Raw genomic sequence first — 24,652 nt, 5'->3', positions numbered from 1 at the left:
AGGTGCATAACAGCAGAAGGCTGCCTGACCACTTCTTTTAAGTTTAGCTCTTGGAATTATAAGCAGACACTCATTTGAAGATCTAAGGTTACGATTTGGAGTATAAGGTGAAAGACGTTCTGAAATATAGGATGAAGCAAGATTAATTAAGGCTTTGTAAACCATAAGTAGTATTTTAAAGTCAATTCTAAATGACACAGGTAACCAATGTAGTGACATCAGTACTGGAGAGATATACTCGGATTTTCTTTTTTGGATTTTTCTTTCTTTTCTCAGTACAGTACTTTGTGATCATTAGAACTATGAAATCTGCTATACAACATAATGGACACTAATATTTCTTTCATCATGTGAAATCTAATATTTTGTAGATAGCACAATATTATAAAATGTAATTTGATGATGAGAATAAGGGAAAATTACTTGTTCATTACCTACATTTTTGCTCTACCATAGTGCACATGGGAAGAGAAATGGGATAGGGGTTATTGTGAAGGAACAGTATGTCAAAAGTGTTTCGGAGGTGAAAAGAGTGTCGGACAGAGTGATGATTATGAATCTGGAAATTGAAGGTGTAATGATGAATGTTTTTAGGGCATACACCCTGCAAGTTGGGTATGTGATGGATGAGAAAGAAGATTTCTGGAATGAATTGGATGAGGTGATAGAGAGTTTACCCAAGGGAGACAGAGAGGTGATTGGAGCGGATTTCAATGGACACGTTGGCTAAAGGAACAGAGGGGATGAGAAGGTGATGGGTAGGTATGGAAGGAATGAAGAATGTCAGATGATAGTGGATTTTGTGAAAAGGACGGACATGGCTTTGGTGAATGCATATTTTAAGAAGAGGGAGGAACACAGGGTGACACACAAAAGTGGATGAAGATGCACACAGGTAGATTATATCCCATGTGGGCAGGTCAGTCTAAAGGAGACTTAAGACTGCAAAGTGGCGGCAGGAGAAAGTGTTGTTAGGCAGCATAGGATGGTGGTCTGTAGGATGACGTTGGATTTCAAGAAGAGGAGGAGAGTGAGGGCAGAGCCAATGATCAAATGTTGGAAGTTGAAAAAGGAAGACTGCAAGGTTGAGTTCAGGGAGGCGATAAGAAAGGCACTGGGTGGCAGTGAATAGTTACCGGATAGCTGGACAACTACAGTAGAAGTGATAAGGGAGACAGCTAGAAGGGTGCTTGGTGTGACATCTGGACAGAGGAAGGTGGAAAAGGAAACCTGGATGTGGAATGGGGAAGTACAGGAGAGTATACAGAGAAAGAGTTTGGTGAAGAAGAAGTGGGGTAGTCAGGCAGATGCATAAAGTAGACAGGAGTACAAGGAGATAAGGGGTAAGGTGAATAAAGAGGTATCGAAGGCTAAAGAAAAGGCATATGATGAGTTGTATGAGAGACTGGAAACTAAGGAGGAAGAAAAGGACCTGTACCGATTGGCTAGACAGAGGAACCATGCTCGGAAAGATGTGCAGCAGGTTAGCATGATAAGGGGTAAAGATGGAAATGTACAAGTGAGGAGAGTGTGTTGAGCAGATGGAAAAAGTACTTTGAGAAGCTGATGAATGAAGAGAATAAGTGAGAGAGAAGTTTGGGTGATATGAAGATAGTGAATCAAGAAGTGCAATAGATTAGCAATGAGTAAGTAAGGACAGCTAGGAGTATGAAGTGGATGAAGAATGGGAAGACTATTGGTCCAGATTACGTACGTGTGGAAGCATGGAGGTGTTAAGGAGAGATGGCAGTGGAGATTTTAACCAGATTGTTTAATGTAATTTTGGAAAGTGAAAGGATGCCTGAGGAGTGGAGAAGAAGAGTACTAGTATCGACTTTTAAGAATAAGGGGGATGTGCAGAGCTGTAGTAACTACAGAGGGATAAAACTGACAAGCCACAGCATGAAGTTATGGGAAGGACTAGTGGAAACTAGGTTAAGAAGGAAGGTAATTATTAGTGAGCAGCAGTATGGTTTCATGCCAAGAAAGAGCACCACAGATGCAATGTTTGCTCTGACAGTGTTGATGAAGAAGTATAGAGAAGAACAGAAGAAGTTACATTGTGTCTTTGTGGACCTGGAGAAAGCATAGGACAGAATGCCTAGAGAGGAGCTGTGGTATTGTATGAGGAAGTTGGGGGTGGCAGAGAAGTATGTAAGAATGATCAGCTCTGAGCCCTTTCTTATTTGCACTGGCGATGGACCTATGTTGACATACGAGATTTGACAGGAATCTCCATGGACTATGATGTTTGCGGATGACATTGTGATCTGTAGTGAGAGTAGGGAGTGGGTCAAGGAGACCCTGGAGAGGTGGTGATATGCTCTAGGGAGGAGAGGAATGAAGGTCAGTAGGAACAAGACAGAAAACATGTGATTGAATGAGAGGAAGGTCAGAGGAATGGTGAAGATACAGGGAGTAGAGTTGGCAAGGGTGGAGAAGTTTAAATACTTGGGATCAACAGTACAGAGTAACAGAGAGTGTGGAAGAGAGATGAAGAAGAGAATGAGACCAGATATGTTATATGGGTTGGAGATGGTGGCACTGAACAAAAAAACAAGAGACAGAGCTGGAGGTGGCAGAGTTAAAGATGTTAACATTTGTGTTGGATGTGACAAGGATGGACAGGATGAGAAATGAGTACATTAGAGGGTCTGCTCAGGTTGGATGGTTGGGAGACAAAGTCAGAGAGGCAAGATTGCACTGGTTTGGATATATGCAGAGAAAAGATGCTGGGTATATTGGGAGAAGAATGTTTAGGATGGAGCTTCCAGGTAAAATGATGGCCTAACAGGACGTTTATGGATGTGATGAGAGAGGACAAGCGGTAGGTGTAACAGAGCAAGATGCAGATGACAGGAAGATATGGAAAAAGATGATCTTATGTGGTGTTTTTTACTTGAATTTGCAGGTTCAGAAAAGGTTAGACGAACGCTTACTTTTTGTTCCACCTTTTTATTGTGTTGGTTTGACATGTAACATTTGCTTTAGAAAACAATCTCTGCAAAAGGCATTACTGTATATAATGTAAATGTTGAGTGACAGGAGGAAAGAAATATCCAGTTTTAATAAACTTAGTTATCTATTTTCAAATCTTCTTAACCCAGTTCAGGATTGTGGTGGTTTCAATACAACCAAGAAATACATGCTTACATGTCTATAGAAAGTATTCAGCCCTTTGGATACTTTCACATTTTATTGTTATGCAACATGGAATCACAGTCAATTTAATTAGACGTTTTTGACACTAATCAACAGATAAAGACTCTTTAATGTCAAAGTAAAAACAGATCTCTGCAAAGTTGTCAAACATTATTACAAATATAAAACACAAAATAGCTGATTCCATAAATATTCACCCCTCCTTTAATATGACACACCTAATTCATTATTGGTGAACCAATTGATTTTAGATGTCACATAATTAGTTCAATGGAGATCACTTCTCTGTAGTCAAAGTTTTTCAATTGAGTGTAATATATAAAAGCACCTGATCTGGAAGGTCCAGCTTGTCTTGAATCAGTATGGTCATCTAACCTATAAAATGGTGACAAAAGAATGCTCCAAACTCACTCGTTTGGAAAAGGTGATTGAAAATCAGAAGTCAGGGGATGGAGGCAAGAAAATATCTGTCACTGAATATGCCTTGAAATCCAGTTCAATTAACCATAAAGAATTTGAAAGAGTATGGCACTGCTGTAAATCTGCCTATAGCAGGCTGCCTACAAAAATAAGTGATTGTGCAAAAAGAAGACTAGTGAGGGAATCCAACAAGAGACTAATGATAACTATGAAGGGATTGCAAGTTACAGACACCAAGACTGAAGTTGTGCATACAACAACTGTTGACAGTGTGCATCACCTTTCACAGCTTTATGAGAAAGTGAGAAAGTTACGAGTTTATGAGAAGTTAAAACAATGCTCATGAGATCTTGACTACAGTTTGCCAGAGGGTACTTGGGAGGCTCTGAAGTCAGCAGGAAGAAGTTCTATGGACTGATGAGACTTAACACCATGTTTTATTTATGCCAAATGCTGCACTATCAAAAACACACCATCCCCATTGCAAAGCATGGCAATGGAAACATCATCCTGTGGGGATGCTTTTCTAAAGCAGACTCTGGAAGGCTTATGAGGGTAGTGGGGAAATTAATCTAGCAAAATGAAACCCTAATGCAGTCTGCAGCACAACAACCTCAAGCATAAAGCCAAAGCTACATTGGAATCTTTTTAAAAAACAATATTTATTACCTGTCAAGAGTCTATACCTTAATTCAATTGAGAATGGGTGACTGGACTTGAAAAACATTGTTTACTAACAATCCCCTTGCAATCTGACAGAGCCTGACCAGTTTTGCAAAGAAGAGGGAAAAAGTTACACTAAAGGAGGGATTACTTAAGGAATTTTATATTTGTAAACAATTTAGACCATATGCAGAGATCAGCTTTCACTTTGACATTAAGAATGTTGTTCTGTTGATGAGTGCCAAAAAAGCCAAATTAAATAGTCTGTTATTCAGTGCTATATAACAATGAAATGTGAAAACTTCTAAGGGGGAGAATACCTTTTATAGGCACTGTACATAATAACTAAGGAAATACCTAAAACAAAAACCAACAGCTGTAATTGGTGGGATAAATGCCAGTTGCCAGGAAAAAACTTTTATTAAGGACCAGCCATTAAGTCTAAAAAGCGCTCACTACTTAATATTTAGCTAATGTTTGCAGTACAATGGACAGCTGCAGGTCCACAGTGCGCTAATGTCAATCACATTGCTACCACATATGTATATTTCTAACTTGCCAATTTATAATTGTACATTTAATTATTTGATTATGTAAAGAATCTTTCGCTTCCCATCACCTTGGCCAAGATATGCAAGACTGGAAAGTGAATGGATGAATATAAATCTATTTTCTCATGTCTTGAGTTTTATATTTAAAAAATGCATTGTTGTGTTTATGCCTTAATTCAGTATACAGACCATCACTGCCCACTGTTTTCTATTAAATGACAAAAGTAGACCCTTTCTGAACTTATACTGCACACATTGATATATACCGGAGAAGCAGCAAATCTGTCTATTAAATCACAAGTGTCTCACTGTGGTGTGTGATGAATTCACTCTGACCCCGACCTTACAGTTTGATTATATCTCTAAGATGTTTAAAGTCAAGCCCCACTGTAGTTGGCTTTTGAAGCTTTTTAAATGTCAAAGATGCTGTTTAGTACTTGTTTCTCTCCTTCTCTAAATGATCTTGGTAAGACTGTGATTAAAAAAAAACAATACTTGTATTGCAACATTTATATATGAAAAGCAAAAAGCTTGGTGCACAATAGCACATAAAAGAACACTCAAAAATACAAAGCCATAAACAGAATATAATAAAACAGATTAAAAAAGTTTCGTAAAGCACAATGTGATTTGAAAATTAAAATATTGACATAGATGTGCACTACAGATTGACTTGCATTGAAAAAGAAAGCCTGCCTATCCTTATTACAGTTTTGTTTAGATAAACAGGAGGCAGACTGTTTGAACCAAGAGATTTAAGTGTATGGTTTACTTAAAGATCATTCATACTGCGTGTGCAAATGCCAGTTCGTGTTGAATCAGCAATAAGTGATCTCTCTTGGTCTTGGAGTGCCTCATTTGCGGCTCTCCTGTTAATCAAAGTGATCTCTTTCCTCCACCGAGCTTCCCATGTAATTTAGTTTACTTCAGAATTACCCTGGCAGTGTTCATCTTGAGTTGGTGTTTTCAAGGAAGTATGTATAGTTTAAGTTACATTGGAGTACCCACATCTTCATCACTAGCATAGGCACTTTTGTATTTTTATTTGTTCTAAATCTTTCTAGCAAAATAAAAGTAGCAACCAATCCATTTACTTCATACATACAGATTGAAGTTATGCACGAAGCCAGTCAAGGGGGTTCCAGCCGCATCTTGGGGATGCAGGAAACAGAAGAAAACCTGTCAGGAAGACGCAGGTAAGCATCCAAGTTCTGAGAGTATTTTTGCAGGTATAAATACCAATTATGCATGCTTGTCTTGAAAAGGTAAGGACATTAAAGAAAAGTAAAATTCAACAGTAACAAAGGCTGATATCAAATGTCACACAAATCCAATGCAGATAAAAAAAAATGATAATTTGCCAGTTACTGAAATGATCTGTTATTTGTTTTTGATTATTTATATTTTTGCACACATAGATAGTGATGTTGCTTCACAGTGCTTAGACCACTGGCCTGTGAGTGTTCTGCTCCTGTTTCCTCATACTATCAAAGCCAATGGCATTTGGCTACTTAACAGATCTTAATTAGTTCAGGTATGAGTGGATTTGGTTGTGGGGGTGCCTGATGGCACCTTGCCACATCACTTCTTAGGTTGGCTCCTTCATAAAGCAAAAAGGAGCTGAATTATACAAAGACACTTGCTTTATATTGCAATTGTGCCAACATTCTCTTTTTGGGAGGGTATAACTACCTGTCCTATATCATAATAGTATCTTAAAATTGTACCCCTTTTGCTGTAGCATTAATGAAAATTTCCTTTCAACTATTCAAAAAGCACAAGAAAGAAAATAGGCTACTGGATGACTAAACCAGTAAACAAAAAAGAGAAATTCAAATTATTGTGCTTAAAGATGCAAATAGAATCTTTCTTCTGAAAGCTTGAAAATCTTCCGGCTGATATCAAACTGCAGAGTTAGATATGTATCCTAAAGTTCGGCTCAGAAAGAACAAGGACCTCTTCAATAGTCTGTAAGCTGAAACATGACCTAGTATAATAAATAGTAGAGTGAAATATGAGTGCTCTACTTGTGGTGTCAGGGATGCTATTTCACATATTCACTTGAACACCGTTTTCTTTGGTTGTGCAGCTTTTGAGGAAGATAATCACACAGATAATTCTATTATTCAACAGAACAATATTATCATGTTAACCACTCTCTTGTGGACTTACTTATCATTGCTGCACAGTTTTACTCAAGAATTTCCTCATTATGTTTCTATATTTCCTTAAAAAGTTAAATGAACCTTTAGAAACTGGTAAGTTTTCCATACACTAGTATCTTTGACTCTTAAATGATTCAATTTAAAAATAAAGCTATTTCTTTAAGAAACATGAGCATTACAGTTCACACAAAAATAGTGCACATCTGGCCAACAGAATCATAATGGAGCAAGTCGGTGGACTAATATTACTGCCTTTCAGATGAACGAAAGTCTATTTTTATGAAGGAGTCAAGGTCACTCATCCATGTGATTTTGTATTAAAATGTTTCTTATTTAATATTTGTTTGCAATGCAAATGATAATTAGAGTCAAATGGGCTTAACTCACTGCACAAAAAAGGCACAAGAAGCACTTTGTTTTAATTAACATTTTATATAAATTCATTCCAAGAAAAATTTGAGAACATTCAGTACACACAGTGCAGTAATATTTACAAAATAGTAATCATATTCACTGTAAACATTTCTCAATAAAGCGGTCACATACTCAGAATATGTATATATATTAATTCTTTTAAAAAAGCTGAGATTTTAGCCAGCAAACAAAGCATTCTGTACTTCAACAGCCAGTAGCATTCAATCTGTTTGAATTTAAAAAAAAATTAAACTAGTCTAAGAGCACCATAATGATGAACAATCAATGGACAAAGTGGAGACAGGCTTTCTTGAAAGAAACAGCCACTTGTCTCCTTCTGCTCTTGAGCTAATATTCTTTTCTCTGGGTATAACTCCAGCCACCCTGTGCCATTACTAACTCTTTAAGGGGAATCTTCACTAGCTGTTCTCTAAATCAAGAAAACTGCTTCTGATGTCACTGGATATAGCGAGGCTAATGAGGTATCTGAGGAAAACACGGCCATAAGAGACGGCAGAAAAAGGAACTAAAAATTGCAAAAGGCAGGCTACACTAAGGGTGCCTGAAGGTCTGGTTAAAAAATAAGCTCTTTCCTCAGTGTAGTAATGATTTTATTTACCAAGACTAGTCTTAAGTGCCCTTGGAGCCTACTTAATGCCTCAAGTCTACTTTGTACTGTAAGACTGAATTCACACAGCTTGTTTATTCATGTGGTAACGTTCATTGGCACCATTTTGTGTATGAAAGTAAACTGGAAAAATAATGCTATATGCAAGCACTACACTGAAGTTAAAAACTTTACTACTTTATTACATGAAATGTTCACAAATTAAAATAAAAAGTACTTTCCTTAACATAGCTGGCTTATTAGTAAATGTAATGTTCATCTGAAATTATCTTGAGGTAAATATACATGCCAGAGATAAACAAGGCATACACAATCTTAAAAGCATGCAGCCATTTAGAAAATAGAGACTCAGAAAAGAGAGCTGCCACTTTAAATATAAAACTTCTTTGCAGCAGCGGGAGCAGATTTCAAAGGATGAGGGGGAAAAAAAAAAAAAAAAAACACGTCAATGACTACTTCTGTGACTCATAAGGGAAAATGTGCGCTCATCAGTTTCACAGACAATACTGAACGTCAAAAAATTATCCTGGCAATCTTCCACTGCTTATGTCAGTATTTACTAAGAATACTGGAGAGTCTGGAAAATTGCAATTTTATTAGCCACATTACAGTACATATTACGTCGAGTGCAAACTATCTTACAATATTTTTTTGCTTTAATAAATGTAACTACTTTAATAGCATGGATATTATTATGTTAAAAGTACAGACTGTAGTTAAGATGTTTTCACAAAATGTAACTAAATATTTCCTTTTCTGAAACTATGGGCAGATTGTAAAATGATGCTGAAAAAATTAAAGTGACGACTGAAACAAAAGTGGAAGGCGGAAAAAAAAAATCTGTTTGACGGTCTTTAATGGATACAAGTATACAGTCACCAAAGTATGTTGAATATGAAAATTCAGATTAGAAAATTAAAAGTAGATGTTGGTACAAAACTACATACAGATCAGCGTGGTGGGTTCATGTTTTTTTTCTATCTGCTAGAAGTGCAGATTTGCTTACTTTGCATTGTTTTTCCATTTGCCTCAGTTAAGCTTTCTTTTATTAAATAAAAACAGAAATAGATGCTCTACAGACATGGTATATAAGATAAAAAAACACCCACCTGACCAAGCTGTTAACATACCTAAGAGCTTCTTACACCAAAAGCACAATCTGCCATTTTTGACTTTTCAATTTTTTTCTGCCCAGCTAAAATCTGAGCACACGTAATACTGCTTATGATATACATATAATACCTTTAAAGTCTTCTTTAAAATAACAAACATTTTATTGAAGTTCATACAGAAATATAAAATTTCTTCCACAGTTAATCAATAATGCATTACTTTAGTGAATGTGGACGACAGTTTTTCCTTTTTCTTTTTAAATTTCACATCACTGTTCATGCTTTACCAACTGCTTCACTAGAAATGTATTACTTCAGAGATCACAACATAGTACAGTAAGCAAGATGCATGTTTTTTTCTGCTTGTACACAATAATAAAAATCCAACCTTGGTTACGATGATATTAGCAGCACTGAAACTTAAATGCGCTAATGGCTAGTTGGCAAAATAGAATGTAGTATATTTTTGATGTTTTGCTCCCTTGTGCACTTTTTGCTTCAGTTAAAAATAAAGACACCAAAAATAAGTTAAAAAATATGTTCTGTAGCACACGTACAATGTTAAGCATACATAACTAATATTTCTAGGAAAAGGCAGCACTGCAGGGATACGTGTCCATATACTTCGGTTTACAAAGAAGAAAAACTTTGATTATTGTGCAGTATAGCTTTCCTAGAATTCCTGAGGATAGTCTTCTGACCTTTGGATGAATTGCCTCTTTCCAGAGGTGGTAAATATCTTTTACATGTCCATGTGAAGTCATCATTTGGTTGTAGATACACGGATGATAGGGAGCCTTGCCTTCTCCAGAGAAATACACATGGTATTGTGGGATCACGCCTACTTTACGAGCACACATCCCCATAAAAACATCATCAATGTAGATTGTGGTATTAATTGTCAGAGAGGCTCTGTATACTTTGCTAGCTACATCTCCTGAAAACACATAAGCAGCACCTGCAGTGTAATCTGGATAAGCAGCCCACTGGTACATTTCATAGGGAACATAGTATTTGCTTTCTTTACTTCTAATTGGAGGAGCACCTCGATGAACACGTCCAATCCAGAAATCCTGGATACCTCTTCCATCCAACTCTTGGAGGTATTGTACCAAATTTGGCATGTGTATAAAGATATCATCATCTGCTGACATGACAAACTTGGCATGACTACAATACAAGTGAGCCCACTCAAACTGCATTTTTAATTTAAGCGTCAAATTGTGGAAATCATCAATAAAGTCCTGTTGTATAAGGTCATGAAAAGCTTTGTCTTCTCTTAGCAGTTGATTCTGGAAGAAATTTCCATCATATTGATTTAAACGAGTCCCCAAGGCAAAAATTATTTTGACATTAGCTTTCAGCTCTGTCTGTATGTAAGTTTCATTTCCCCATGTAGACCGGATGGCAGCCCTTCTTTCATTGTTCTCTGGAGAGGTCTTCACAAACAAAAGCAAGAGCACTTTCTGGTTCTCACATTTGTCTTTGTGATTGATTGAGTATTGGTATTTGGCCAAACCATTCAAATCTGCTTTACTAAGAGAAAGACTTTCATTTAGAAATTCATAACTGTTCACAAGGTATCGGTAAGAGTAGGATTTCATGTGGCTCACAACACCATTATCAAATTGTTCCCAATAAATCATCATAAGTGAAAATAAAAAGCAGGTCATTATCAGTTGTAAAAACTGGCATTTTTTTATTCGCCTGGCACTCAGAAACATTCTGCAGTCTTTCTTAACCCTTTGACTACCACTGTCAGGTACAGTGGAAATAATCAAACAGAAAGACTGCATTCAACAGGCAAATATTTCTGGTTGTTCTTAGTTCTGTCATAATGCTCCATGAACAGGTGCAAAATATACCCAGGTATGTTTGACTGGCATATTTTAAAAACTGTAAGGAAAATCAGTAGTTAAAAAGGATGGAAGCTTCATTCAGTTTTGATGGACTTGCTCTTCATCTTCTGTAAATGCCCATTTGCTTTTGGACACTTGACTATCTGCAAAATAAAAAATGGGAAAGGGCATTAAAGGATGACTTATGACAGACAACAGGGAGAAAGGTTTGTTATCGTTAGGATGTATAGGTAAACAAAGATGTGGGAAACCCCTATATAAAATTAATTAAAACTTGCATTGAGAATTTTTATTATGGCCATAAAGATGTAATGGTAGTACTTCCATGTCTTGTTTCTGATTAAATTTCCTTTTTTGTCTTGAACATCTGTAATTAAATTTTCCCTTAGAGATAAAGTATTCTTTTGCCAACACATCGAGTCTTAATTATTTATTAATCCTTTCACTGAAAGAAAAATAACAGTTTCCTTGCTTTATCTTTAAATGTCATAGCTACCTCTTCATAAATGTTTATACTGTTCAGTGTAAAATGACTTTAAGAAAGCTATTTTGCTATGATCAAAAAAACAGATTTCAGTAGAACATTCCTCTAAACACAGTTAAGAACTTGTATGACCAATTTTCAAGAAGGATTGAAGCTGTTTTACAAACAATGGTTGGCCCTGCTTCTTATTAGGACCTTGATATTAACATATTGTTAACGGTTGCTGTTATTTTGTCCATCTCTGCACTAGCAAATTATCTTTTATTGTCCTGTTTTAATAACAATTTTTGTATGAAACTGTCATCCATTATTAAGGTTGTGACACTGAAATGAAACAACTGTAAAATGTCAAACACAGTGTGCTTCTGAATACCAATAAAAGTTCAACAGTGTTAATTAGCCACAGTTCCTGACCACCCTCATCCATTCTTTATAGATCTTAACATTTTTCCTTGAAGGTGTTTCACTGAAATTGAAGTCAGATTAACAATTATTGCAAAGAGTCGAGATAATAAAGAAAAAAGGTTTGCTTAAAGTTTTGCGCCCTTTTACTTTAAGGAAAAGTGTGAAGTTTTGAGCACTATGGCTCTCGGACACATGTGACAAGAATGTTTGTTCATATATTTTTAATACATTTATTCACAAACCTCACTTTTCATGACAGAATTTGAAGACACACCTCCAGGCTCAATTTAAAAACCTGAAAAAGTCTGACTGCAAAGGTTCCCCACATTTCTATCACCAGCCTTTCAGTCTCGTATTGATGCTGGAACCAGATTACTCACTTATTTGCAATGCAGAGTTGAGGAAGAACCATGTAATAAGAAGATAACTAGAGTTTAGAAGAGCAAGACTTGGCTGTAGTTGTGCCCTTTGTTTTTCTATTGCCACTGTACAGAGGCAACAAGAGAACAGAAAAGTCAAACAGGAGAAACATACTGTGTAAGTAAGAAATAACTATAAAGAGAAGCAAGGAACAAAATCAGAAATGAAAGACCTTGATGAAGAAACCATATGTGAAATATGAGGAGAGAAATCACTAAGGGAATTTAGAGAGCAAAAATGGCAGTAGAGGTGAATTGCCAGACCCACAGCACAACACTTTCTGACTGTAAAATACAGGTAATGTACAAAATGAAATTGGACATGTGTTTCAAGGAAAGTGAAAGAGGATGTGCAATCACTCATCCATACAGAGTACAGTGGAAAAAGCCAGTAGGCATCTTTATGTACAGGCTTAAAATGTAGAGATAGGTAGCAAGAAAAATCAACATGAGGGTGAATCCAGACTGCAAATGATGGTATGGAGAATAAAATGATCATTAACTAGAGAGGATTAGCAGCTGCTATGAGCCAACCAAATTTAAATTAGAATTTAATCTGCTTTGTCAATAAGCAGAATGTGAGATACTTATTTGTCCTGGTGTGCCAGAACTGCAATTTTTTAAATAGATGACTACATTTTCATTATATTTTGCACAGACAAACAAGATGAACTTAATAGTACCAGTAATCTATAATTTTAAAAAATATTTGTTTCGACCATTTGCCTCAGGTTGTGTTGATTATCTTATTACTTGGAAACTGAAATGAACTTTGACAGCCAGCCAATCAAGCCCATGTCACGACAAAAAAGCTCCATATCACATGTCACTAAGACGTGGAATTTTAAATATGACTTGTCCGAAGGAGCAGAAAGAGAGAAGAAACAGTGATGACCAAAAAGGATGTAAGAAGAGGTTGTAGGCAACATCAGAAGAGGAGACTGAGACAACTGTTTCACCTGACTGTCAGTGAAAGCATCTCATGAACAACATGCTAGATCAAAATCTGTCCCCAGGATAGATTCCAATCCTTGACATTCTTCATATGCTTTTTCTAAAGACTATATATATCCAGACTTTGTTATATATATTTTATTTTATACTTTTTTCCTACTGGTATTATTGTTCTTTAATCAATACCATGGTGCTTTTTATATTTCTATACCTTGTCTTTATATCTAGAGTGATTGAATTAATAAAGTAAATATTAAGAGCACCTGGAGAAGTCGGAAGTTTGCCATACTCTCCGATCTGTGAGGTTTATCCGGATGAGGAGGAGAGCTCCATCCGACAGAAGGAACAGCACGTAATTTAAAACATCACTGGTTGATAAAATGGCCTATAGCCAAGGATGTTGAGCTTTTGTTTGGGTAAATATATTCTTGGAGACCACAGTTAGGTCTGAGATATATCCAAGACATTGTATGTTGTTTGAGCCAATGATAAGTAAGCCTCACAAAGTGCCAGGGAGTGATGGGCTGTGTATGTGCTAGTCATACGACACTTGTGGGGTTATAAATGCTAGGAAGTAACGGGCTGGGTGTGCATTATTCATACAACACTTCTGTGGCTTAAGTTTGTGTGTATGTGTATCTATACTAATAAAAGGCAAAGCCCTCACTGACTGACTGACTCACTCATCACTAATTCTCCAACTTCCCATGTAGGTAGAAGGCTGAAATTTGGCAGGCTCATTCCTTACAGCTTACTTACAAAAGTAGGGCAGGTTTCATTTCGAAATTCTACATGTAATGGTCATAACTGGAACCTATTTTATCCATATACTGTAATAGACTGCAGCTAGATGGCCGTGGGAGACGGAGTTGCGTCTCGCATCATCACGCCTCCCACGTAATCACGTGAACTGACTGTGAATGTAGTATGTAGAAAACAAGGAAGAGCTCCAAAGAGCACGGAAGAAAAAACGCATTACACAATTGAGAAGGCAGCGAAAGAATATGAAGTGAGTGACGCATACAAACATATTCAGAAGTGCAGCTACTGTGGAAACAAAGCATGGTGTAAACCGTAAGTTTAACTTAAGTTTATAGACACGCTCCTGCTGCCGTTTGTCATGCCTACAACAAATACCATATTCGAGAGATACAAGTTTAATGAGAAGACAAGGTATAAGCGAGACTTTGGATCACTTTCTAACGGAGTTAAAATTGCTGTAGCGAGAAACTTTTAAGTGCCAGGTCTTAGCTAATATTAAATAAAGCCGTGGACATCGCAAGATCACACAAGAGAGCGGCTCACATGAACTGACTGAATTCAGTACGAGTGATCACTTCGATGAATCAAACCTGTTCAAAAAACGCATTACACAATTGAGAAGGTAGGAAAAGAATATGAAGCGAGTGACGCATACAAGCATTTTCATGAGTGCAGCTACTTCGGAAACAAAGCACGATGTAAACCTAAAGTTTAAATTAAGTTCATAGACAGGCTGCCGCTAGCGTTTGTCATGCCTACGACTAATACGATATTCGCGAGATACAAGTTTAATGAGAGGGCGCAGGGTATAAACGAGAGTTTTGATCACTTTGTAACTAGTTAAAATTGCTGGTGAAGGACTGTGCTTATGCAAATTCCGAGAGACTGCGTTTGTGGAGGGACTGACAGTTAAGGCGGGTGGGGGAGTCACGTCATCATCTCCCCTCCCATTCACCACATTTCATTCACTTCATTTTGCTCCGAGCTGAGCTCCGCACCTGATGTGGTCTTGCCGTTCTTTTTCCTTAGTGTTTAGTCCTCTCTCCTTTATTGATTTATATAAAGGAGAGTTGAGATCCGAGAGACTGTTTGTGGAGGGACTGACAGTTAAGGCAGGTGGGGGAGTCACATCATCATCTCCCCTCCCATTCACTTCATTTAGCTCCAAGCTGAGCTCCACAGCTAACGCAGTCTTGCGGAAGCAACTTCGTCACGCTGCCACCAAATACTCACAGAAAAATCCACAAGTTAATACACATGCTGTCTCTAGAGTTTCTCCACACTCTGAATGTATTCCTCGCATCCCCGTTATACCCTCTGATCTCCCATTTCAATTCAGATGCCTCCAATTTCCAGTAAGGCTCTGCTTTGCGATGACAATAAGTCTCAGGGACAGACCCTACAAAAGGTTGCCATTGATTTGAGGCAAGATTGCTTTTCTCCTGGACAACTAACTATATGTTGCATTCTCAAGAGTAAGCTCGCACAGCTTGGTCATATTACAACTGGAGTGCTGAACTGACAACGTGGTATACAAAGAGATCCTTAACAAATAGTTATTGGTATAATTTTCCCTCAGTTAAAAAAGGTTTCCTTTTCTTCTTAATAAAAATTTAAAAGCAGTACTTCGCCGCTGCGAAGCACGGGGATTTTGCTATACAGTAATCCCTCCTCGATCGCAGGGGTTGCGTTCCAGAACCCAACCGCGATAGATGAAAATCCGCGAAGTAGAAACCATATGTTTGTATGGTTATTTTTATATATTTTAAGCCCTTATAAACTCTCCCACACTGTTAACATTATTAGAGCCATCTAGACATGAAAAAATAACACCCTTTAGTCAAAGGTTTAGACTGTGCTCCATGACAAGACAGAGATGACAGTTCTTTCTCACAATTAAAAGAATGCAAACATATCCTCCTCTTCAAGGAATGCATGTCAGGAGCAGAGAATGTCAGAGAGAGAGAGCGCGAGAGAAAAGCAAACAATCAAAAAATCAATACGTGCTTTTAAGTATTCTGAAGCACCGCAATAAAGCGTCATTTTTTAGAGGAGCGTCCGTATCCCCTAGGCAAACAGCCCCTCTGCTCACACCCCCTCCGTCAGGCAGAGAGAGACAGAGAAAAGCAAACAATCAAGCACTGCGCGGGAAGCACATCGTACATCATTGAGGAGTTTTATTTAATATGTAATACGTGCTCTGATTGGGTAGCTTCTCAGCCATCTGCCAATAGCGTCCCTTGTATGAAATCAACTGGGCAAACCAACTGAGGAAGCATGTAGTATAAATTAAAAGACCCATTGTCCGCAGAAATCCGCGAACCAGCAAAAAATCTGTGATATATATTTAGATATGCTTACATTTAAAATCCGCAATGGAGTGAAGCCGGCTAAAGTCGAAGTGCGATATAGCGAGGAATCACTGTATACAGTATATATATATATATATATATATATATATATATATATAACAGCAACACTCATAACAGTGACAAAACAATTACATTGACAATCATGTTACGTTATTTTTTAAATGCTTCCTTTTCTTTTTCATAATTTCTTTAACACACTACTTCTCCGCTGCGAAGCGCGGGTATTTTGCTAGTATCTATATATGTGTATGTTAATCATTCTGCGCGAGTGTAGACCAATCCAGCAATGAACTTTAAGTCAATAGTAATACCATGATAATACATACTGTACATCTAATAGTGAATTTACACACAAATCTGTATGAAAGCCAGTTATTAATTCAAAGTTTATTTAATTAGATTTGGTAATTATGAAGGCTAGTGAGAAGAACAGCAAAACCTTTCTCCCACCTATGTCCACCAGCAAGAAGAAAAATCTGCCAGAATTATCAGTGCCAGAGACAAGTGTATTGAAGCACAAATTGTATGGCACTAGAATGATGAGGTTGCTCTTATGAGAGCTTCTAGAGGAAAAAGTGGCTACAAAATAGCCCTTATTGCCGAGTCAAGGCACATGCTTACCTAATATCCTGGTTTTCTGTAAGAATGTGATATCTAATTTGTTATGCCAGAGGTATAGAAAAATAAACTGAATGAAAAAAATATATTCCACATAATTCACTTTATTAAACGTTCCTGTAACTTTCTGTTGTATTTCTGATCAATTCTGTGCCAAATTCTTTTAACAGTGAAAAAAAAAATAGCCTTCGCCTATAAGTAAAGACCATTTCCTTAAACATAAAAAGGTACAGCGGATGTGCTTCTAGCTCTAAAAGTAAAATTTAGTTAACCACTTAGTAATGAGATCTAAATTCAGATCCACCACCCTAGAAAAGACACTTAGAACAGATAGACAGACAGACAGACACTTTATTAATCCAGAGGAAAATTTAAGTGCCAGTAGAAAATTATACAAAGTTAGATATAAACATTTAATTACACACTATACAAGTAACATTAAGCAAGTACACTAGGGTTGTAAACTTACAGTCCAATACACGTAATGTAGATAATAATGCCAGGGCAATGGGAATTGTGCAAATTATATTACCACCAAGGTGACAGGGGACACATAACAATAAAGTGGCATATACTAAAGTGCCATAATGTTAAAGTAAAAATAAACTGACATGGCTAAAGCTGATAGGATAACATGTTTAGAGTGACACATTATGAAAAAGGTTTTACAGTAGTGACCAAGTAATGAGATATCAGGTATAGCTAATACTGTATACCAAATGAGCAGAGAAACAGCATCAGACCCAGAACTCAAACACCGCCCACCCTATTTGAGAATAGAGTCTAATGGCTCTGGGGACAAAAGATGTTTTGTATCTGCCTGTATTGCAGTTAATAGCACCCTACCACTAAACAAACTCCTCTGCTTAATTATGGTTGTGTAGAGTGGGTGATTTTCATTGTCCATTATAGAGAGCAACTTGCAAAATGTCCTCCTCTCTGCCACTGTCACCAGAGAGTCCATTTCCATGCCAACCACAGATCTGCTCACCTGATCAGCCTGTCAATGCAATGCGCATCTCTCTTCTTCAAACTTCCTCCTCGGCACACTGCAGCATAGAAGAGAGTACTGGCTACCAATGAGTGATAGGACATCTGTGGGAGTTTATTACATATACTAAAGAAAATATAGTCGACTTTGCCCCTTCCTGAACAGAGCCTTTGTGTTCTCTGACCAGTAGTCCTCCAGCCTGTCATTCAACTGCACTTCAAGGTATTTATAGGTCTTGACCCACTATACATCAACTCCTTAAATTGAGACTGGTCTTAGTGGTGGTCTAGACCTATCGTAGTCCACGGTCAATGTATTGGTTTTAAAAGTGTTCAACAGCAGTTGGTTTCAGCAACACCATCACACAAAGTCATTCACAAAACTCCTGTGCTCCTCCTCCTGTCCACCCCTGACACTGGTAGTGTAATCCAAGAACGTCTGCATGTTGCATGTCTCTGAATTATAGTTAAAGTCTAATGTGTACAGGGTGAAGAGGAAAGGAGAAAGAACAGTCCCCTGTGGAGCTCCTGTACTACTGATTACAGTCTGTGAGGTGAAGTTCCCCAGTCTGACAAACTGAGATCTGCCAGTGAGGTAATCTACAATCTATTTTATTAGTTGCGAGTCCACTCCAATCCTGTACAGCTTGTCCCTCACCAGTATGAAACATGTGGTCTTCTACAGCATGGGGACCAACACCAGTTGGAGGCTCAGGTTGAAGATGTGCCAGTTCAGCAGCATAGGCCCTTAGAAGTCTTGGACACACCTTATATGGGCCAGTTTCCTTCCTGGGGCACAGCCTCCTCAGTTCTCCTCTAAACTGATTTGCAGTGATGGGGTGAGAAACAGTGGACAGAGAAACAGAGAGAGTCTGTTAGCACCTTCAGATGTGCTGGTGCAGTGTGGGTGTGTGTGTGTCAGGGGATGTGTTTGGCTGTGGTGGTGGAGGATCTACGAGGGCTGCATGATTTATGCTTGGAGCTTGGGGGAAGGGTGGTGGCTTTAGGTTTGTGGTAGTTAAAGCAGGAACATGGCAGTCAAATTGGCTGTAGAAGAGCAACTCTCTCCACGTGCACCTCTGCTGTTACAGCTGTTCCTTTGCTTATAGCCTGTGATGGTCTTTATGCTATCCCACACCTCCCTGATGTTATTTTGCTGCAGCTCATGCTCTTTCTTCTTCCTGTAAGACTCCTTATCCTCTCAAAGTCTAACCTTAAGATCCTTCTGTACATTCCTCAGTTCTATTTGGTCCTTGTTTATGAATGCTCCCTTCTTCTTGTTAATATCACTGGTAATCCAGGGCTGCTTATTAGAGTAGCAGAGTTTTAACAGGAACAACAATGTACATACAGAAGTTCAGATAGTCTGTCACACAGTTTGTAACCCCCTCAAAGTCCTCTCCATGTGGTTCCTGCAGACCAGTAGACTCAAAATGGTCCCCAAGAGCATTTTCAGTTGACGATTTCCTGAAGCAGTGTGTAGTTGTGGGTAGTTTTTGATCTAGAGGAAAGGTTGGGAGTGTGCACCGAGTCCAGTGTAGCATTATTGACGTTGGCAGAAATGACAATTAAATCCTCTAGGTGTTGTATCTGGAGTCTCGTGATGATTGTAAGTATGACAATACAAGCCATCACTACGTCCACCCATGGAGGAATATAAACAACAACTACAATGGTATGAGAAAACTCCCTGGGCACTTAGTCACCTACATCCACCGCTAACAGTTCAATGTCCCAACAGCAAATCCTTAACTGTTACATGCCCCAGGTTATACCATCTGATGCCAATAAACAGTGGAAGTCCCCCCACCTTTGCTTTTGCCACAGCGTTTAGCGTCTCCGTTTACTCTTACGGTTGTGATCCCCAGAATGTTGACCCTCGCATCGAGAATGTTGTCAGTTAGCCATGTCTCAATAAACTCCACTCCCTATTTAACTAATGCTACTAGCTTGTCTTCCTTGTTAACAGAGAGTTTACAATTCCCATTACCATTGATGGAATAGATAGTTTATATTTCCTACATTTGTTCGCAAGCTTCTCCCTTACCTCAGGGCCAGCCCCATATCCCCAATACCTGCAACTCAGTTCTTTCAGGATAAGCTGTGCACTGCTATGGCATCTGTTTGTTTAGAGTGTGAGTAGGTCTTCCTTTGTGTAAACAAAGTTTGTGCTGCTCACTCACTGCTCAAGTGACTCAGATGCAGAGAAATCTCTTTCTCATCCTTCTGTGTATTATGTCTAGCAGTTCACTTAGTTGAAAATGCTATTGTTGAAATTTGGAAACAGATGAATCTGGTGACCCTTACATAACAAACTAGGGATTAGTTGAGCCTCCTGGGAGGGCAGTCTCACAATCAATATAATGGAGAAATTTCACTATTCAGGGCCTCTGACACAAAGACTTTTCATTAAAAGCATATTCTATGGCATCTTTCATCCACCAGAGAGATACTGTATCACACAGGCTGCAAAACATACCAGTCCACTGCTTTATCAAAAATTGTATATTTTTCTCTTGTTATGTAATTATTATTTCTACAGTTTCTTTCCTCCAAATCCGTTAATTTTGAAGTTTTACAATATGATCACCTACTGCCTGAATCTTATTGGCATGGCAGCTCACTATGATCACCCATGCCCCAAACTCCTTTCTAATTTTTACAGTAAAATGCACCAATCTCTACTTAAAAGCTGAGCTATAAGGAATTTCTTATGACAATAAGCTGGTTTCCCACACATTTCTGCATGTCTTTGCTAAGGAGACCATTTTAGTCTTGCCAGCATCCTACTTCAAGGAGGCCTTGGTGCAAAGAACTTTCTTTGCTGGACTGAAAACCTCAGAGACATTAACGGGAACTTCTAATGAAAGATGAGTACAACAGACCTTTTGTGTTAAGACTTTCTGGAGAAATAAACAGGAAAAAGTATGTAGCCCCAGAGAGCTACCCTTACACATATCCTTTTACTACCTGGAGAAATGAATGCTCTTTAACTGATTTAAGACAGATGATCCACTAGTTTCCCCAAAATGGACGGAGTCTATGTAAAAAATCATTTAAAATGAGGCATTTTGTGAAATGCTGCAGACAAATGAGGAAAATACTTATGCATTGTCTATGTAGTGTTATAAATTCCACAATAGTGTTAATACTTAACTGACAGTTAAAAACAAGTTAGAACTTAATGAAAATGATGTTATATTGGTCATTACTAGGTAAATGATAAGTTTCCAGCTCCACCAACTTCTCTACAAAGCCTTCTCTGCACTGTGCGTTCTTGCATGCAACGACTATTATAATCATGGCTTCTGGGAACACCTGCTGTGGTGAATGTTACATGTAAGGTTGCCTTACATAAAAATTACTTGGGACAGGACACACAGTACACAGCATATTTATGAATGTGCAAAAGCATACAGTAGTGTGAAAAACTATTTGCCCCCTTCCTGATTTTTTTATTCTTTTGCATGTTTGTCACACAAAATGTTTCTGATCATCAAACACATTTAACCATTAGTCAAATATAACACAAGTAAACACAAAATGCAGTTTTTAATTGATGGTTTTTATTATTTAGGGAGATAAAAAATCCAAACCTACATGGCCCTGTGTGAAAAAGTAATTGCCCCCTTGTTAAAAAATAACCTAACTGTGGTGTATCACACCCGAGTTCAATTTCCGTAGCCACCCCCAGGTCTGATTCATGCCACACCTGTTTCAATCAAGAAATCACTTAAATAGGAGCTGCCTGACACAGAGAAGTAGACTAAAAGCACCTGAAAAGTTAGACTTAATGCCAAGATCCAAAGAAATTCAGGAACAAATGAGAACAGAAGTAATTGAGATCTATCAGTCTGGTAAAGGTTATAAAGCCATTTCTAAAGCTTTGGGACTCCAGCGAACCACAGTGAGAGCCATTATCCACAAATGGCAAAAACATGGCACAGTGGTGAACCTTCCCAGGAGTGGCCGGCCGACCAAAATTACCCCAAAAGCGCAGAGACGACTCATCCGAGAGGTCACAAAAGACCCCAGGACAACGTCTAAAGAACTGCAGGCCTCACTTGCCTCAATTAAGGTCAGTGTTCACGACTCCACCATAAGAAAGAGACTGGGCAAAAACAGCCTGCATGGCAGATTTCCAAGACGCAAACCACTGTTAAGCAAAAAGAACATTAGAGCTCGTCTCAATTTTGCTAAGAAACATCTCAATGATTGCCAAGACTTTTGGGAAAATACCTTGTGGACTGATGAGACAAAAGTTGAACTTTTTGGAAGGCAAATGTCCCGTTACATCTGGCGTAAAAGGAACACAGCATTTCAGAAAAAGATCATCATACCAACAGTAAAATATGGTGGTGGTAGTGTAATGGTCTGGGGTTGTTTTGCTGCTTCAGGACCTGGAAGGTTGCTGTGATAGATGGAACCATGAATTCTACTGTCTACCAAAAAATCCTAAAGGAGAATGTCCGGCCATCTGTTCGTCAACTCAAGCTGAAGCGATCTTGGGTGCTGCAACAGGACAATGACCCAAAACACACCAGCAAATCCACCTCTGAATGGCTGAAGAAAAACAAAATGAAGACTTTGGAGTGGCCTAGTCAAAGTCCTGACCTGAATCCAATTGAGATGCTATGGCATGACCTTAAAAAGGCGGTTCATGCTAGAAAACCCTCAAATAAAGCTGAATTACAACAATTCTGCAAAGATGAGTGGGCCAAAATTCCTCCAGAGCGCTGTAAAAGACTCATTGCAAGTTATCGCAAACGCTTGATTGCAGTTATTGCTGGCCCAACCAGTTATTAGGTTCAGGGGGCAATTACTTTTTCACACAGGGCTATGTAGGTTTGGATTTTTTCTCCCTAAATAATAAAACCATCATTTAAAAACTGCATTTTGTGTTTACTTGTGTTATATTTGACTAATGGTTAAATGTGTTTGATGATCAGAAACATTTTGTGTGACAAACATGCAAAAGAATAAGAAATCAGGAAGGGGGCAAATAGTTTTTCACACCACTGTATTTGAATACTTTAGTGTAATATCTCAAACTCAAACAAAAATAATTACTTCCTAACATACATCATTTGGATATTATTCAAACAGTGGAAAAGGATGATTAATCTGTTATTGTAACGGTCTTGAAATCTAGAAACTTCCTTCCTCATTTCAGTCATATTTTTTTCTTTTGTAATTAATAAATATATTTACATTTAGTAAGTTTGCAATGGATTTCTCATTTGGCTCACCTTTGGGAGTTGGAGAATAAAGGTACAATTTAAACAGAAATGATTATACACATAATTTATGGTGGTTTAGAAGGTCAATCCATGCCACCGAATCATTGTTTTATGACCCTTAAAAAACCTGTCTGCATTCCAGTTTTAAAAAATACAGTATATATAATCAAATTATGACAAAGCTCTGTACTTGTAATGCACCTTGGAATGATGTTAATTAAAAGGAGCAACAGCATATATAAAATAAGAAATAGCTTTGTGTGTATAACTGATTAAAAATGGCAAATATACATAACAAGAATATAATGAGTGATATTTTTCTGTATAGATATTAATATTATTTCTGTGCTTGCTAGCAAATGGCTATATACAATTAATTATAAAGGCAAACCAAAACCCAAAACTGTTCATCATTGTGCTAACGTTCCATTTTAATCATTCACAGTAAAATGCTGCAAAGCACAGCTTCTAGTACAGGTCTGGATTACTAAATTTAGGTAATTTACATTTTCAAAGAATAAGTGCTTAATGGCTAAACCATACAAAATAAATTGAATCTGTATATTGCTTATTGTATTTACACCTGCGGTTATCATAGTTCTGCTAAAGACTGTAAATGTTATTTAAGGTTTTTTATCTTTCTATAAATGTGAGGTACCATATAAATAAAAATGTATTTTGTATTTCTGTGCATATGAAAAGCTGAAGAGAAAAAATTAAAATATGCTACTTACTGTATACTACACTTATCATGAAATCATTATGTATGAGTGTAAAATTCTTGCCTCAAGAATGTGGTAATAATATCACAGTCTTCCAGAAATGTAACAGGATAATTCACATCCTAAACCATCCAGACTTAGAGTAGTTTATAGTTGTACATTACTTCATCTGTACAAGTGATTCCTGATGCTATACAACTGTCTTCAGTAATGTATAGGTGGCTTCGTCTAAATATACTGTATATTATTTGCAACAACTTTTCAGTCATGTGTTCCCACTCTAAACCAGACACTGACTGTATAGATTCAGAAAAATCAACTTTTCACGGATTCACATGCATTTCATCCCATATCCTAAAGATGTACATGTTAGAGGTGACTGCATGGCTCAAACATTGTCCACTCCCTAATTATACATTCAATTACAGTTCAATATATAGCTTTAGCATGATGACAAAAAGAAACATCACTTTTTGCCAAGTGGGGTGGAGCTAAAAGTGCCTGTAAGGAATTCACATAAAAGCATGGTCTTAATTAAAACCACATACTTCTGTTGCACAATGACAAGTTAAAGCAGCTCAGGTGTCAGATACTTTCAGTTCCACAAGCCATGACCAATGCCAACAAGATTAAAAATATTTCTTGCCCAAATACAATTGTGGTTGCATTTCTGTCCAGTTTAGTTGAGGAGTCAACTGGAAGCCAATAATAA

General features: G+C 37.7%; 2 protein-coding genes across 11 annotated transcripts in view; one reads left to right on the top strand and one right to left on the bottom strand.

Annotated features, from left to right (window-relative positions):
• The window catches only part of mcf2l2 (MCF.2 cell line derived transforming sequence-like 2), a 423,828-nt gene that overhangs the window by 225,985 nt on the left and 173,191 nt on the right, over positions 1 to 24,652 (top strand). For all 9 annotated transcript variants that reach the window (XR_005634352.1, XM_039759102.1, XM_039759079.1 and 6 more), the window contains exon 15: positions 5,904 to 5,992. Coding sequence is in view for 8 of the 9 variants with exons in the window: in XM_039759102.1 (XP_039615036.1) it covers positions 5,904 to 5,992 (89 nt within the window). In the remaining variant the exon portion in view is untranslated. The remainder of the gene's footprint in view (positions 1 to 5,903; positions 5,993 to 24,652) is intronic.
• b3gnt5a (UDP-GlcNAc:betaGal beta-1,3-N-acetylglucosaminyltransferase 5a) overlaps positions 7,374 to 24,652 on the bottom strand; it is a 37,672-nt gene continuing 20,393 nt past the window's right edge. For both annotated transcript variants that reach the window (XM_039759125.1, XM_039759114.1), the window contains exon 2: positions 7,374 to 11,117. In XM_039759125.1, the coding sequence (XP_039615059.1) occupies positions 9,700 to 10,911 (1,212 nt within the window). In that variant the 5' untranslated portion in view covers positions 10,912 to 11,117 and the 3' untranslated portion in view covers positions 7,374 to 9,699. The remainder of the gene's footprint in view (positions 11,118 to 24,652) is intronic.

The sequence above is a fragment of the Polypterus senegalus genome, chromosome 1, assembly GCF_016835505.1.
Source record: "Polypterus senegalus isolate Bchr_013 chromosome 1, ASM1683550v1, whole genome shotgun sequence".
Lineage (NCBI taxonomy): Eukaryota > Metazoa > Chordata > Cladistia > Polypteriformes > Polypteridae > Polypterus > Polypterus senegalus.
The sequence above is the reverse complement of the archived record's forward strand: the minus strand, read 5'-3'. Positions and strand labels throughout refer to the sequence as shown.